General features: G+C 40.4%; 1 protein-coding gene across 1 annotated transcript; it reads right to left on the bottom strand.

The window, feature by feature from the left end:
- Positions 1-390: 390 nt before the first annotated feature.
- Positions 391-13722, bottom strand: LOC307135798 (sterile alpha motif domain-containing protein 9-like; the record flags this gene model as incomplete). The annotated part of the gene is made up of 5 exons (XM_079832476.1): positions 391-4845; positions 11123-11190; positions 11297-11413; positions 11536-11724; positions 13695-13722. 5 exons carry the CDS (start codon positions 13720-13722, stop codon positions 391-393), a joined length of 4857 nt encoding a protein of 1618 aa, XP_079688602.1.
- Positions 13723-14212: the final 490 nt, after the last annotated feature.

Below are 14212 nucleotides of genomic sequence, written 5' to 3'. Positions count from 1 at the left end.
TCAATGAATGCTGTGAAAACAGCAGTTGTTGAGCTTGAAGCTTGCGACCCCCGCTGAACGTGCTGTCACACCAACAGCACTCTTCAGAAAGCTTTGTTTTTGACTTATAGTCACATTCTTCATAAGACAGGAACAACAAACTGCTCGGCTCCGAAGTGAAAAACAAATGTGCGCTGCATCTACTTCTGCATTTATACCCGTGCTGTGGGGCAAGGCGTGAGATGCAAATCCCGCATGCCAATGTGAATTGGCTAATTTTGTATACACTCGAAGGGCTCCCAGAAGTGATCCAAATTTGTCAGTGACGTCCGACGTACGTCGAATATGACCGACTGAAATGGAACTACAGGGCTTTGAGTTCTCTCATTCATGTTGGTCAGATCCATTAGATCAGGCTTGTGAACCTTCTGACTCAAAGTCTATGTCAAGTGCAACTGGTCCATTAATTGAGAATCCGATGAAGAATGTCACTCTTGTGCCATATTCTTTACGTAACTGGCTTCTGAACATTGGATCAACCATAACCTGCACCTCTGCAACCCAGATCAAATTGTTGCGAATTTCACCAGAAACTCTTTGAAGCTTCTTACTGTCTCTCACTTGTTTCCATATTCTTTCATCATCCCACTGAGTTGAGATGTTCTGCCCTGATCCTAAACAGCTGTTAATATCCCTATGGGAAATCAGGCCACCATAGCCTTTGTCCTTCCCTAGGTAAAAATGGACAGCTGCTCTCTTTCCATTAGACACAGGTTTTAGCTCATTTGAGTATGACGTCTTCATTTGTGACACAAAAGTTGGTAAATCATGGTTGGCTTCTTGCCATAGCAATAAAACTGTGATGTAGTGCAATGGCAGAATCTCACTGAAGGCTGTGGGGCGATCGATTATTTGAAGGAGTAATTCACGAAGGTCTTGGTAGGGCATAATGTACTGAGATTCAGGGTAGATGTTGGCCAGAGTTACATTGGCATAGATGAAGTTGACAGTGTCCATCATGTTTCTGTCCTCTTCTTTGAGATTCAGAATGAAACGATACTGCTGGATGATCTCTTCAAGACTTGATTCAGAGTCTTTCTCATACAAATATTCCAGAAGGCCGCTATAGGAATCACCCTTGTTCCTCTCCAGACACTCGCGTGTCTGTTCAGGATTAACCATGTGGTTCATGTGCTCATTCTTGACCAGCTCACTCCAATTTATTTTACAAAAGAGGTCGGTATACTGTTGAAAGTACCTGGAAACCTTGTGTTTTATTGATTCTTTTTGTTTGTCTTTCCCAGCAAAAAATGGAACTAAGTTGACAAAAAAGTTGTCAAGAAAAACAAAATTTTGTTTCATTGTTTTTTTATGTTGATTAAGAAAGTTTCCATGCTTCTGCAACACATGTACAAATGACTCATTCTCAGGGTCCTCTTCTCCTGCCTCTGGCAATTTTCTGTTGTCCAGCTGAGTCTTTTGTAGTATTTCTATGACGGCAGCTGCTATTTGAAGTTCACCAAGATGGCCAGCAGTGTTGTAAGTATTATAATCCTTTTGTCTTTCCAGTCGATTCTTGGCCTCTTTGTTTGCAGTTTGTTGTGTTTCTTTGCAAGCTTCTGCTGCAGACTCAGCCAATGTAAGATATTCCTCAAGACTGTCTGGCTTGATGAGATCATCTTTGTCTTTGTGAACAGCATGCTTGAGCTTGCGTACAAGTACCTGTGATACTGTGTCACATATGTACGAGTTCTCCCTTGAAAGGTCTTTGGCTTTCTTTGCCCAGTCCATGGCCATATTAAAGTCCTGTTTTTTGATGTAATAGTACCTGGCGAGGAGCTGGAATATTACTGCATCTTTTCTGTAGCACTTTGCTGCATTGTGTAGAACAGTCTCTTCCATCCCTGATGTCTCTTTCATTATATCTTGAATAAGAGGAGAAAACAGTGAGTCTTCAACCTCGGCTGAAAACTGCCTCCTCACCAACATGCTGTGAACATCCTGCATTAATTTTTGTTTCCCCAGAGCATACTCATAAAATAAGTCTGTTGTGAGCAGAAGGTTAGTGATGGCTGCCTTTGACACTCCATGAGAAGTGGAAAGCTCATCCAAACAGTGTTGAGCTATACTTGAGTGAATCACCCTCACACCTTCAAAGGTCATTTTGGAATCAACTGTGCATCTTTTCAAAAGAGTGGAAAACTTCTCGAATCCATCTTCGACTTTACAGGATTTAGAGTCTGCTTTTGTTTGCAGACCAAGGAACTCTTCACATGTAGAGACTGACAGTGCATTTTTGCAATAAACATCCAAGAGGACAAGAATAGAAATAAGTTGAGCATGTTTGTGTCGAAAGTTGAAGCCTTTGAGGGTATTTTTCACAACACCCTTAATATACTTAGATGAAAAGTTGTTCTTCAGAATCATGAACCCATAAAAGGTTTTCATGTTTGTGTCAGTCGCCTTAAACTCCTTCAGCTTTTCTTCAAACAGTTCCTGTTCCTTCTCAGATAAATTGTTTCCCATGAAAACTGCATCACTGGTCTGTTCACAGGATTCAACTCTCATGCAGTTGACAATTATGACTTGTGGAGATTTTGAAAACATGTTTTGCTTCTGACATTCCTCTTCAATTTGAAGTTGGAGTTTTTTAACATCACAGATGTCTTGGAAGTCATCGATCATGAGCAACACTGGAAGTCGTGTAGCTTGCTCTTTTGTCTTATATGTTAGTAGCTGCACAACCTGTTCGGCCACAGTAGAATAACCCTGTGTTGTGTCCTTCAGCACTGCACAACGAAATTTTTCCTTCAGTGTCCAAAGAACATGCATGGCTAATGTCGTGCCACCACAGCCTGGAAGATGGAAGATGTTGAAAAACACACAAGCTCTCTTTCGGCTGCGTATGTCTGGAATAATAGTGTCGACAATGTAGTCAAACTTGTCACGTTTAATGAATGGCATTGATCCGGGCTGTTCTGAGAAGTAGAAGTTCCACCAAGACACCTTTCCTCCCTTGTAAAAGTTCTCCTCGTGTAGCTGTTTGTCCTCATTTCCTCCATCACACTGGTTCACACAAAGAACACTCAGCACATCTAAGGATTCCTCAGTTTTCTTTGATAGCTCAACATTACTGCCACCACCACACGGCAGAAACCGCTTTGATTTGCGATTCTCTGACCACAGACTGAGGATGGTGCCATTGACCTCAGCAAAACTTAGCTCATAAATGCATCTTTTAGAGATGTCAGCTCCATATCGGCCCTTAATGAGATCCTTCCAGTAGGTGTATGTGGTTTCGGTTTCACTGATGCATAAGATTTGGTTTTCTCCATTGAGCTCTTGTAAAAAGATACTGAAGGTTTCAAGCAAAGGGTCTTTTCCATCACTCACATGATCTAACAGCAAGAATATAGTGAGAAATTTCTTGTGAGGCAGAACATCTTTTCTGCACAGGAAAGAAACAACATCACGCACTGAAGATCCCTTCTCAGTCAACCAGTGATCAGCATCAGAGGGGGTTTCCTCATGAATGCCTCCATTACAGAAAACCCAGCTTGTGTTGTTGGTCAGCTTTAACTTGTTTGCAATGTCTTCAACTGGCCCTGTAATTTTATACTGAGCTGGTAAATGAACGTTGGATGTTTTTCTTTCTTCAAGCAGCTTATTCAGGCCACTCTCAGCAGATTCTGGATCAAAATCCAGAACAGCCACTAGATGCATGTGATGAAGGAAATCCAGGTTTTCCAGCTGGACAGGATGAGACTTGTTAGCCACCACAATATACCATGTAAAGTATGACCTGTCTAAAGATTGTGACCCTCCTGTTATCATCTCACACAGTTTAGAGCCTTGCACACTGTTTTTGACAACAGAGAGATGCTTTTCTTCAGCGTCCTTCCTCAACTGGGACAATCGTTGCATGCTTGCAGTTTCAGTATGTTTCTCATACTCCTCTGAGGAATCTGATGTAACAAGATTCTTGCTGCTGCTACTGTCTCTTATAAAGAAAGATCTTCCATCATTCTTCTTCATTACTGTTGCTTTGGGCACTTGCATTACGTTTTTATTCCTGCATTTCTTGTTATTTCTTTCTACTTCATATGTGTTAAAATAAAGGTCTTCACAGACTATGAAGGACGGCTCTATGTCTACCTCAATAACATATTTTCCCGCGGATGTCATGTCAGCTTTGAGAACTTCAACAAATCGAGGGGGTTTAATGCACCTCTTTGCTATTTGAACAGGCCTTTCCCATTTGAAATGTTTTTCAATTGCACGTGACTGTTGTACATCAAAATCATCTGTTTTCTGGATGCTAACACCCTGAATTTGTCCATGTGGTTTGTCTGCCACTCCGAAATGAATAGTGCCATTTGTGCGGCTGTTCATACAAGCTGCTGCAAATCGAATGACTTCATCTATGTATCTTTTCATTCTGTCCTCTTTATTGCTGCTGTTTAGTGCTTTGAATTCATGGCATGGTTGTATGAAGTCTAAATGTCCGGTTTCGGTTACATCTAGAATGCTGTTTTCTCTGTATCTGTGAGCAGCATTAAATCTATTGAAAGGGTACGGCTTCAAGCTATAAGACTGAGCCACCCCATCATTCTGCTGCTGAGTCTTTTGTTTCAGAAGTTCTATGTTGTGAATAATCAGCATTTTTGCATTCATTGACAGTTTTAGTTCTGTGAGCACAGACATCTCCAAGAGGAGAAGACCAGCTCCATTAATTCTCTGGTTGTACAAAATTTCTGCATCTTCTTTGTCCACTTTTATCTCCAGCATCCATTGTCTCACATGGTCCTTATTCCAGTCATTGATTTCCACAGGAAGTTCAGATGAAACAGCCATCTCCTTATTATTCTGAAAAAAAAAATCAACATTAACAAACAGACATATTGAACAAATGTTAGTAAATATTATTGCATTGGAAAAAAACTTAACCGTAACTTGTACAAAATGAAAAGCATTTCAAAACAAACCTACTGGTTAAACATTACAGCACACTAGTGTGATAAACTGCACACACACACACACTCAATATTTGGTTGAATATTGATAATGCAAATAATGCTTTTTTCAGTCAAAAACTGGTCAAGTCAAGTCAAGTCAACTTTATTTATATAGCGCTTTTAACAATGTAGATTGTTTCAAAGCAGCTTTACAGTGTTAAACAGGAAAATAATGCAGCATAATTTTATTCAGCTGTATAGCCATTCTGGAAAAATTTCAAGTATCATACAGTGACAGTGTGGGCTTTAGATTAAGAATTTGATCAGTAATTTAGTTTAAATGGTTAATTTAGTTTATTATTTAGATGTATTTCGATGTTTAGTTGAAAAATTTAGTGTCCCCAACTGAGCACGCCAAGCCAGAGGCAACAGTGGCAAGGAAACCAAAACCCCATCAGGTGACCTAATGGAGAAAAATAAACCTTGGGAGAAACCAGGCTCAGTCGGGGTGCCAGTTCTCCTCTGGCCAATTAACAAACAGCGTATTATTATTATTATTCTGGCAGTTTTACAGCTCGGAGGTCATAATAGATCAGAATATTCGAGGGACCGGGGGCAACATGCTGGAGACGGGTTTATTGAGGATGATGTTGATTAAATAATTATTAAAGTGCAATATTCGAATGATCGGAGGCAACACGCAGGAGACGGGTTTATTGAGATGCCGTGTCGATGAGGCAGTTTCAGGGGGAGTCTAATCACGGTCTCCCAGACACTTCGGGGTCCTGTGTTGGTCTTCTCTGGGCGCAGGTCCACCATCTGATCTGGATCCAGCTGACTGCAGTAAACCTCGGGATAAAACAGAGAGACTAACATTAGCGTAGATGCCATTCTTCTGATGATGTAACGAGTACATCAGGTGTTATGGGAAGTGTTCCCGGTTCCGGCTGACCTAGTTAATGCAGCCTAACAATCATTTCATTGAAAAAGTGTTTTATGTGTATGCCACAGTAAAGAGATGTGTTTTTAGTCTAGATTTAAACTGACAGAGTGTGTCTGCTTCCCGAACAATGTTAGGAAGACTGTTCCAGAGTTTAGGTGCTAAATAGGAAAACGATCGACCGCCTGCAGTTGATTTGGATATTCTCGGTATGATCAACTGGCCAGAATTTTGAGACCGCAGTAGACGTGATGGAGTATAATATGTTAAGAGCTCGCTCAAGTATTGGGGAGCTAAACCATTTAGTGCTTTGTAAGTAATAAGTAAGATTTTAAAATGTATGCGATGTTTAATAGGCAGCCAGTGCAGTGTTGACAGAACTGGGCTAATATGGTCATACTTCCTGGTTCTAGTAAGAACTCGAGCTGCTGCGTTTTGGACCAGCTGGAGTTTATTTATTAAGCGAGCAGGGCAACCACCCAGTAGAGCATTACAATAATCTAACCTTGAGGTCATGAACGCATGAACTAACTGTTCAGCATTTTGCATTGAGAGCATGTGCCGTAATTTAGATATATTTTTAAGATGGTAGAAAGCAGTTTTACAGATGCTAGATGCTAGATTTATGGTGCATAAATACACTACCTGCCCTAACTTAAATTAATCAAATTGACAAAAATATTTAATCTAATGTTTGGTGATATTATATTTGGTGATATAACAAGAGATTTACCAATTTAAGACATTTTTGACCATCAAAGGTGTTACAGGGTTTTTCAACACAGCTAAAGGATTAAGCCATTTGAGAGCAAGAAGACGCAAAATAATAATGTTGAATGTAGAATTTAGAAGGTTTCCTGGTATGTGTGAGTTTTTGGGGTTACCATTGTGCTGAAGAGTAGAGCCTGTGGTTTGGTTGACGATTAGTCAAACACTATTAAGATTATAATTACTTTATTTAAAAAGTAAGGGCTGGGCCCTCTTCAGCACAATTATAGTCTCTCTGCAGAGAGAGGTATGCTTTTGTTGAATGCCGAGTTCTGTCATGAAACTCTAGATGGAGCAGGCTGATGGTTCCTTAATGCAAGCAGATGATAATTACAACGTTAACTACTTGACACAGCTGATTGGTCCATGTTACTGCAGCCAATGAGCTTGTTGCTCAACATATAAATGTCAGGTTACCATTCTCTATAGCAGTTTGCAGCGTGCTTTCAGAGTTCGTCTAAAACCCTCCACCTTCCCCAGTTCCACCTGTATAGATCTGCTACGGGGTAATTCATGAGCGCTCTATTGTACAGCAGCAGTATGTCTTACCTGTACATGCTCTCAGCAGTGTGTCATGTATATATTGGCAGTAGCAAGTTACTGTACTTGCTGTGCAGCAGCAGCAGCAGCAATCTACAACAACAGAAATAATCAACATCAGCAGCAATTCAGCAGTAGCGTAGCAGATCTATTCCGCCAAGACCAAATAGATTAACATTGTCATATCCAGTACCATGCTAAATATCTTCCTGAGAGTTGTCATGATAGAACTAGCTTCAAAATATGAAACATTTATAATGTCAATTATTATAAAATATAAGAAATATTTAACATTATATACTTCTCTATGTATGTGTGCTTATTATGAACAATACATACACTCACCTAAAGGATTATTAGGAACACCTGTTCAATTTCTCATTAATGCAATTATGTGATCAACCACGCAGTTGCTTCAATCACATGGCAGTTGCTTCAATGCATTTAGGGATGTGGTCCTGGTCAAGACAATCTTCTGAACTCCAAACTGAATGTCAGAATGGGAAAGAAAGGTGATTTAAGCAATTTTGAGCGTGGCATGGTTGTTGGTGCCAGACGGGCCGGTCTGAGTATTTCACAATCTGCTCAGTTACTGGGATTTTCACGCACAACCATTTCTAGGGTTTACAAAGAATGGTGTGAAAAGGGAAAAACATCCAGTATGCGGCAGTCCTGTGGGCGAAAATGCCTTGTTGATGCTAGAGGTCAGAGGAGAATGGGCCGACTGATTCAAGCTGATAGAAGAGCAACTTTGACTGAAATAACCACTCGTTACAACCGAGGTATGCAGCAAAGCATTTGTGAAGCCACAACACACACAACCTTGAGGCGGATGGGCTACAACAGCAGAAGACCCCACCGGGTACCACTCATCTCCACTACAAATAGGAAAAAGAGGCTACAATTTGCACAAGCTCACCAAAATTGGACAGTTGAAGACTGGAAAAATGTTGCCTGGTCTGATGAGTCTCGATTTCTGTTGAGACATTCAGATGGTAGAGTCAGAATTTGGCGTAAACAGAATGAGAACATGGATCCATCATGCCTTGTTACCACTGTGCAGGCTGGTGTTGGTGGTGTAATGGTGTGGGGGATGTTTTCTTGGCACACTTTAGGCCCCTTAGTGCCAATTGGGCATCGTTTAAATGCCACGGCCTACCTGAGCATTGTTTCTGACCATGTCCATCCCTTTATGACCACCATGTACCCATCCTCTGATGGCTACTTCCAGCAGGATAATGCACCATGTCACAAAGCTGGAATAATTTCAAATTGGTTTCTTGAACATGACAATGAGTTCACTGTACTAAAATGGCCCCCACAGTCAACAGATCTCAACCCAATAAAGCATCTTTGGGATGTGGTGGAACAAGAGCTTCGTGCCCTGGATGTGCATCCCACAAATCTCCATCAACTGCAAGATGCTATCCTATCAATATGGGACAACATTTCTAAAGAATGCTTTCAGCACCTTGTTGAATCAATGCCACGTAGAATTAAGGCAGTTCTGAAGGCGAAAGGGGGTCAAACACAGTTTTAGTATGGTGTTCCTAATAATCCTTTAGGTGAGTGTATATCTGCAATATATATATATATCTGATCAAATATACATCCATATATTATGAAATGTATTACTAAATATAAATGTACATACATTATGATATATTAGTAAATATATTGTCACATTTTTTCAATATATGAAAAGCGGCAATTCCTTATGTTGTTTTCAATATATTGTAATATATTAACACAATACATTATTCTTTATATTTTCAAATGTACTGTTAAATCATTTAATATATTGATCATTCATATGAAATATAAAAATATATAAAAAATATATTTTCTTTTCGTAAGGGTACGATGACACTAGTGGTCTCACATCTGTCTAAACGACAAATATATAGGAATAGGAATCTCAATGAATAGAAATCTCTCTAGAGAGGCCAATCTTCTTTGAGTGTAACTAAAATGAGCCAATGCACATTGGTATGCTTGGGTATATGAGCAGCAGGTGCATTGCATCTTTAGATTAGACCGGTATCCCTTCTGCCTTAGACCGGTATCCCTTCTGCCTTTCATTGCAAAGACACTCGAGCGAGTTGTTTTTAACCAGCTCTCTACGTTTCTTGAACAGAACAACCTCCTGGATATCAACCAATCAGGCTTCAAAAGCGGCCACTCAACTGAGACTGCCCTGCTCTCGGTTACGGAGGCACTGAGGCAGGCAAGAGCGGCTTCCAGATCCACAGTACTTATCTTACTGGATTTGTCTGCTGCTTTTGACACAGTTAACCACCAGATCCTCCTGTCAACTCTCATGAAGATGGGCATCTCAGGAACTGCTCTCCAGTGGCTCAAGTCTTACCTCTCAGGTAGGTCCTTCAGGGTGTCATGGAGAGGTGAAGTGTCTAAGTCACATCATCTAGCCACAGGAGTTCCACAGGGCTCAGTGCTTGGACCACTTCTCTTCTCCATCTACATGTCATCACTGGGATCGGTCATTCAGAAACATGGCTTTTCCTATCACTGCTATGCAGACGACACTCAACTCTACTTCTCATTTCAACCAGATGATCCCACGGTTGGTGTTCGTATTGCTGCCTGCCTAACAGACATTTCTGCCTGGATGAAGGAGCATCACCTGCAACTCAACCTTGCAAAGACTGAACTGCTTGTGGTCTCAGCCAACCCAGCACTTCATCACAATCTCTCCATTCAGCTAGGATCATCAACCATAACTCCGTCCAGGACAGCCAGGAATCTTGGAGTTGTGATCGATGATCAGCTAAAATTCACTGACCACATTACTGCAACAACCCGGTCCTGCAGATTTGCATTATACAACATTAGGAAGATTAGAGCCTTCCTTTCTGAGCAGACCACACAACTACTGGTCCAAGCTCTTTTTCTCTCCAGACTGGACTACTGTAATGCTCTTCTAGCAGGCCTTCCGGCATGCACTATCAAACCCTTGCAACTGATCCAGAATGCTGCGGCGAGGGTGATCTTTAACGAGCCGAAGAGAGCGCACGTCACGCCTCTCTTCATCAGACTCCACTGGCTACCAATAACCGCTCGCATCAAATTCAAGGCACTGGTGCTCGCCTTCAAAGCAACCACTGGCTCTGCACCAATTTACCTTAACTCGCTTGTTCAGACATACACACCCTCCAGGAGTTTGCGTTCTACCAGTGAACGACGCCTTGTGGTGCCATACCAGAGAGGCATGAAATCACTGTCACGGACCTTTTCCTGGACTGCCCCCACCTGGTGGAATGACCTGCCTATCTCAATTCGAGCAGCCGAGTCTGTAGCCATTTTCAAAAAACATCTAAAGACGCATCTCTTCCAGCAGCACCTGACCAATCGAGAATAGCACTTAACATTCTATTCATTTTTCTGTCTGTCTAATTTATAAAAAAAAAAAAAAAAAAAAAAAAATCCTGTGTGTTCTGTGTTAGATTAACTGAGACTTGTTACAGCACTTGCATACTGTAGCCTCTGACTGTTGTAGTTGATTCTATTGCTCTCATTTGTAAGTCGCTTTGGATAAAAGCGTCTGCTAAATGACTAAATGTAAATGTAAATGTAATGTAGATTTTCACTGCCCAGCCAGGTCCAACAGTTGTGGCGACGGGACGTGGCGTCTCTGTTCCCTGGTAACCCAGACATAACCAAGACCCCATTCCAATCAGTCACTTTCAATGCCACGTCTGTGACCGACAAATAAGAATCCCTACTAAAATGCCAGAGTTGCTGCCCCTTCCAGTGCCCTGTGTAATGTCAAACACTGCTGTTCCACATGATCCATTCAGTGAGATTATTGTATAACACTGGAAAAGGAACACTGTGGGAGCCACATCCTACCCCAGAGGAGTTATGTGGAGTGTTACATATGGACTAACCCCATAGGGCCGAACTACATATATAATGTTACAGGGGTGACTCCAACCTCATCAGAAGGGGGGCACTCCCAAGGGAAAGACACAGGCTTACGATTAGGAGCTATTATGGAAAAATACACATATGGGATCCTCTCAGGGTCACATATATGGCACCCAGCCTAAACCCAGTTCTCATGGATACAACGGAAATAGGCCTGGCGCCAGACTCTCTGCCACATCCGGCACTGAGGGTGATGGAGGACTCAACAGGTTTTGAACTGGAGAATATATGCGGTTCAGGGCGCAGCAAGCAGACACTGAGCCGGGCCACTCAATGCTTCTACCTGTCTGAGGTAAGAACACAGGAGGATACCAGCTCTACACGAAGGCTATAGAATCTAGCGAATGTGTTTGGTGTCACCTAGCCCGTAGCTCTACAGATATCTGTCAGTGAGGCGCCCCGTACCAGCGCCCAGGAGAATGCAACACTCCTGGTAGAGTGAGCTTGCAACCTGAGCAGGACAAAGCAAAGCCAGGGCTGGGTTTGCTTCCTCCGGGGGCAGTACTAGCAGGTTCACCACCTGGTTCCTGAAGGAACTTTGCCCATGTTTTATAGTCTTATTTACAGCCATAAAGAGACCTTTGAAGGGTGAAACTGAGACATTTTAATTTGTAAATGGAGAGGGAATAATTAAATAAACTACTAATATCAACAACTCTTTATGCAAATCTGCAAAAAAATGTTTAAGTCAAACAACATTGGAACCCCATAGACTTCCAAACATTTAAAGATTTAAAAATATATATTATATTTATTTTCTTTAGTGTTCCACAGAAGAAAAACTGTCATACAGGTTTGAGATAACATATCTATTATTGTTTCAACACACCCTACGACAATTGGGTTAGTTGTAATAACAGCACTGTTTGTATATTACCTTTCACATTTTAGGGATTTCAAAACAAACTAAAAACTTTAACAAACTTATGTGGCATTATATAAAAATTTTAGATAAATAAAAATAACAGAGATACATTAATTACATTATTATTATTGTTGTTTTTTAAGTGTCAATAATAATAAAGAGTTCAATAAATCTTTGTCTGAATTATCTAAACAAGGGGCAGAATTTCCATGTTGTTAATGGGTTTTTCAGCAATTAAGTGCTTTTGATTGGTTTATGTCGAAGCCTTTAGATAGAGAAAAATAAGTTAGACCTACTTAATGACCTACTTACTTTTCTAAACTCTTTAAATTTGTCAAATAAATTATTAAAAACGATGTCTCGAAAATGGTAAAGTGTAATGAATAAAAAAAAAAAGTGCAGCTTAATACAAACTTTTAACTGTTGCAAGAAATTAAACTCATTTACCTGCATATTATATTACAGTTGAAGAGCTTCTTGTAGCACACAAAACAAAAGTTGCTGATGCCTGTAGGAAGAGAATCAACAAAATATAACTAAACACGCATGTAAATTAGTATGAACTAGTTAAAAATTGGTTATAAGACCTCAATCCTTTGTGGTCAATTATCAAAGGTTCAGTCCGAGGCACCAATAAAAAAATTCTCTAAATCCATATTGTTCCAAGTTTTGCGGTTCTTTTAAAATAACAATCTACCCAACTGAAAGGACACTCACCCAAGCATATTATGGCCCCTTTTACAGTTCATTAAATGCTCTGTAATGAAAGCTGTCAGATGATTGTTTGTTGTTGTATCTACTGCCAGAACAAATATACTGAAGGGCTGAAGTCTGGTGTAAAAGTTTGTTTTCTTGGGAGGGATGGGTGTGTACTACTGTACTTGTGTGTAAGGTCATTGTCATTGTTTGCCACAAGAGCATTTTGTTCCTAACTTCCTATCAACCCATTTATGTGTACTCTTAAATAAGGATTCCTTTCCAATCATGGCAACAGAGCATTCACATCATGTTCGAATTACCATAATTACAAGATAATAACTCTGAGCTCTCAGAACCCACCTTTAAACCAGTGTTATAAGGAAGTTGGTAAGTGATAAGAAACGCTCTTGGGAAAAATTATGCAAACCACTTTATTGGTTTAAACAAATGACTGTCCACCTATGGTTAAAGAGATGTGGAAGCAAAGGACACAACTCCATTACTTTTGTTTTACGTCCCTTTGATGTTTTTGTTTTTTAATGTTTAACTAAACAGGAGGTAAACGGGAGTATAACATTTGAATAAACTGTGTGTGTATTTCAATATGAGAAGAGGCAATAAAGAAAAAGGAACAAGTCAACTTCACTCAAACGGTGTATTGTATAGTGCCAAACAAAAAAAAAAAATTTTTTTACAATATTTACAAAAAAAGTAAGAAAATAAAACAGCAATAAAGAATCAATATGGGAAGGTGAGCACGAGAGATGCCAAAACAAAGCAAATAACTAAAACAAATCTAACAAGGTTTGATCAGCTAAACTAACTATAAAAAGAAAAATGTAGAAACAAAAAAGTCTTCAGCGTCAAGCCCAAACTAAACTACACTGACTAGCCAGATAACAAAACCTACAGGGTGTGGTGCTCACTCTTTAACCTAGTGTGTCTAATACAAACAGAACGTCTTATGTGGTGTGCAATGTATGTCACGCGACTTCCTTACCTGCTCCCTCCTTCCCAGCCTCACACATACCGTAATGACTGACGAAGTAAGAACTTTATCCAACAACACAATAACAACCACAATGTGACAAAGAATGTTCTATCAAAGACCAACGTCTTAAGTGAGCAAGAAGCTCCAGACGTGGAGGAGAATCTGGTATTTGAAGAGAGTGGCAGAATGTGATTGGTGGTGTAACCGGGACGTCATTTTCAATTTATACGTCACACACACACACACACACACACACAAGAAAACTACTCACACATACACATACAACATGCATAATATGTACCAATACATGAAAAGATTATTTGTGCGTGTTTGCCGCCTCCTGTATTCCTCTCGTGATGACAAAGCGCAGGGGTGACTCGCGCAATGGCGAGGTTACACTGGCCACAGGAACAAGAGACCCCCAAATGCTTAAAGTTATCCCCCTTGACAAGTTAACTTATTCATAAAAAATATACATTGTGTGTCTTTGTGCCCTCGACGTTGATCCATTCGACTATCATGGGTGC

The sequence above is a fragment of the Gobio gobio genome (genome assembly GCF_949357685.1).
Source record: "Gobio gobio genome assembly, chromosome: 1".
Taxonomy (NCBI): Eukaryota; Metazoa; Chordata; class Actinopteri; order Cypriniformes; family Gobionidae; genus Gobio; species Gobio gobio.
The sequence above is the reverse complement of the archived record's forward strand: the minus strand, read 5'-3'. Positions and strand labels throughout refer to the sequence as shown.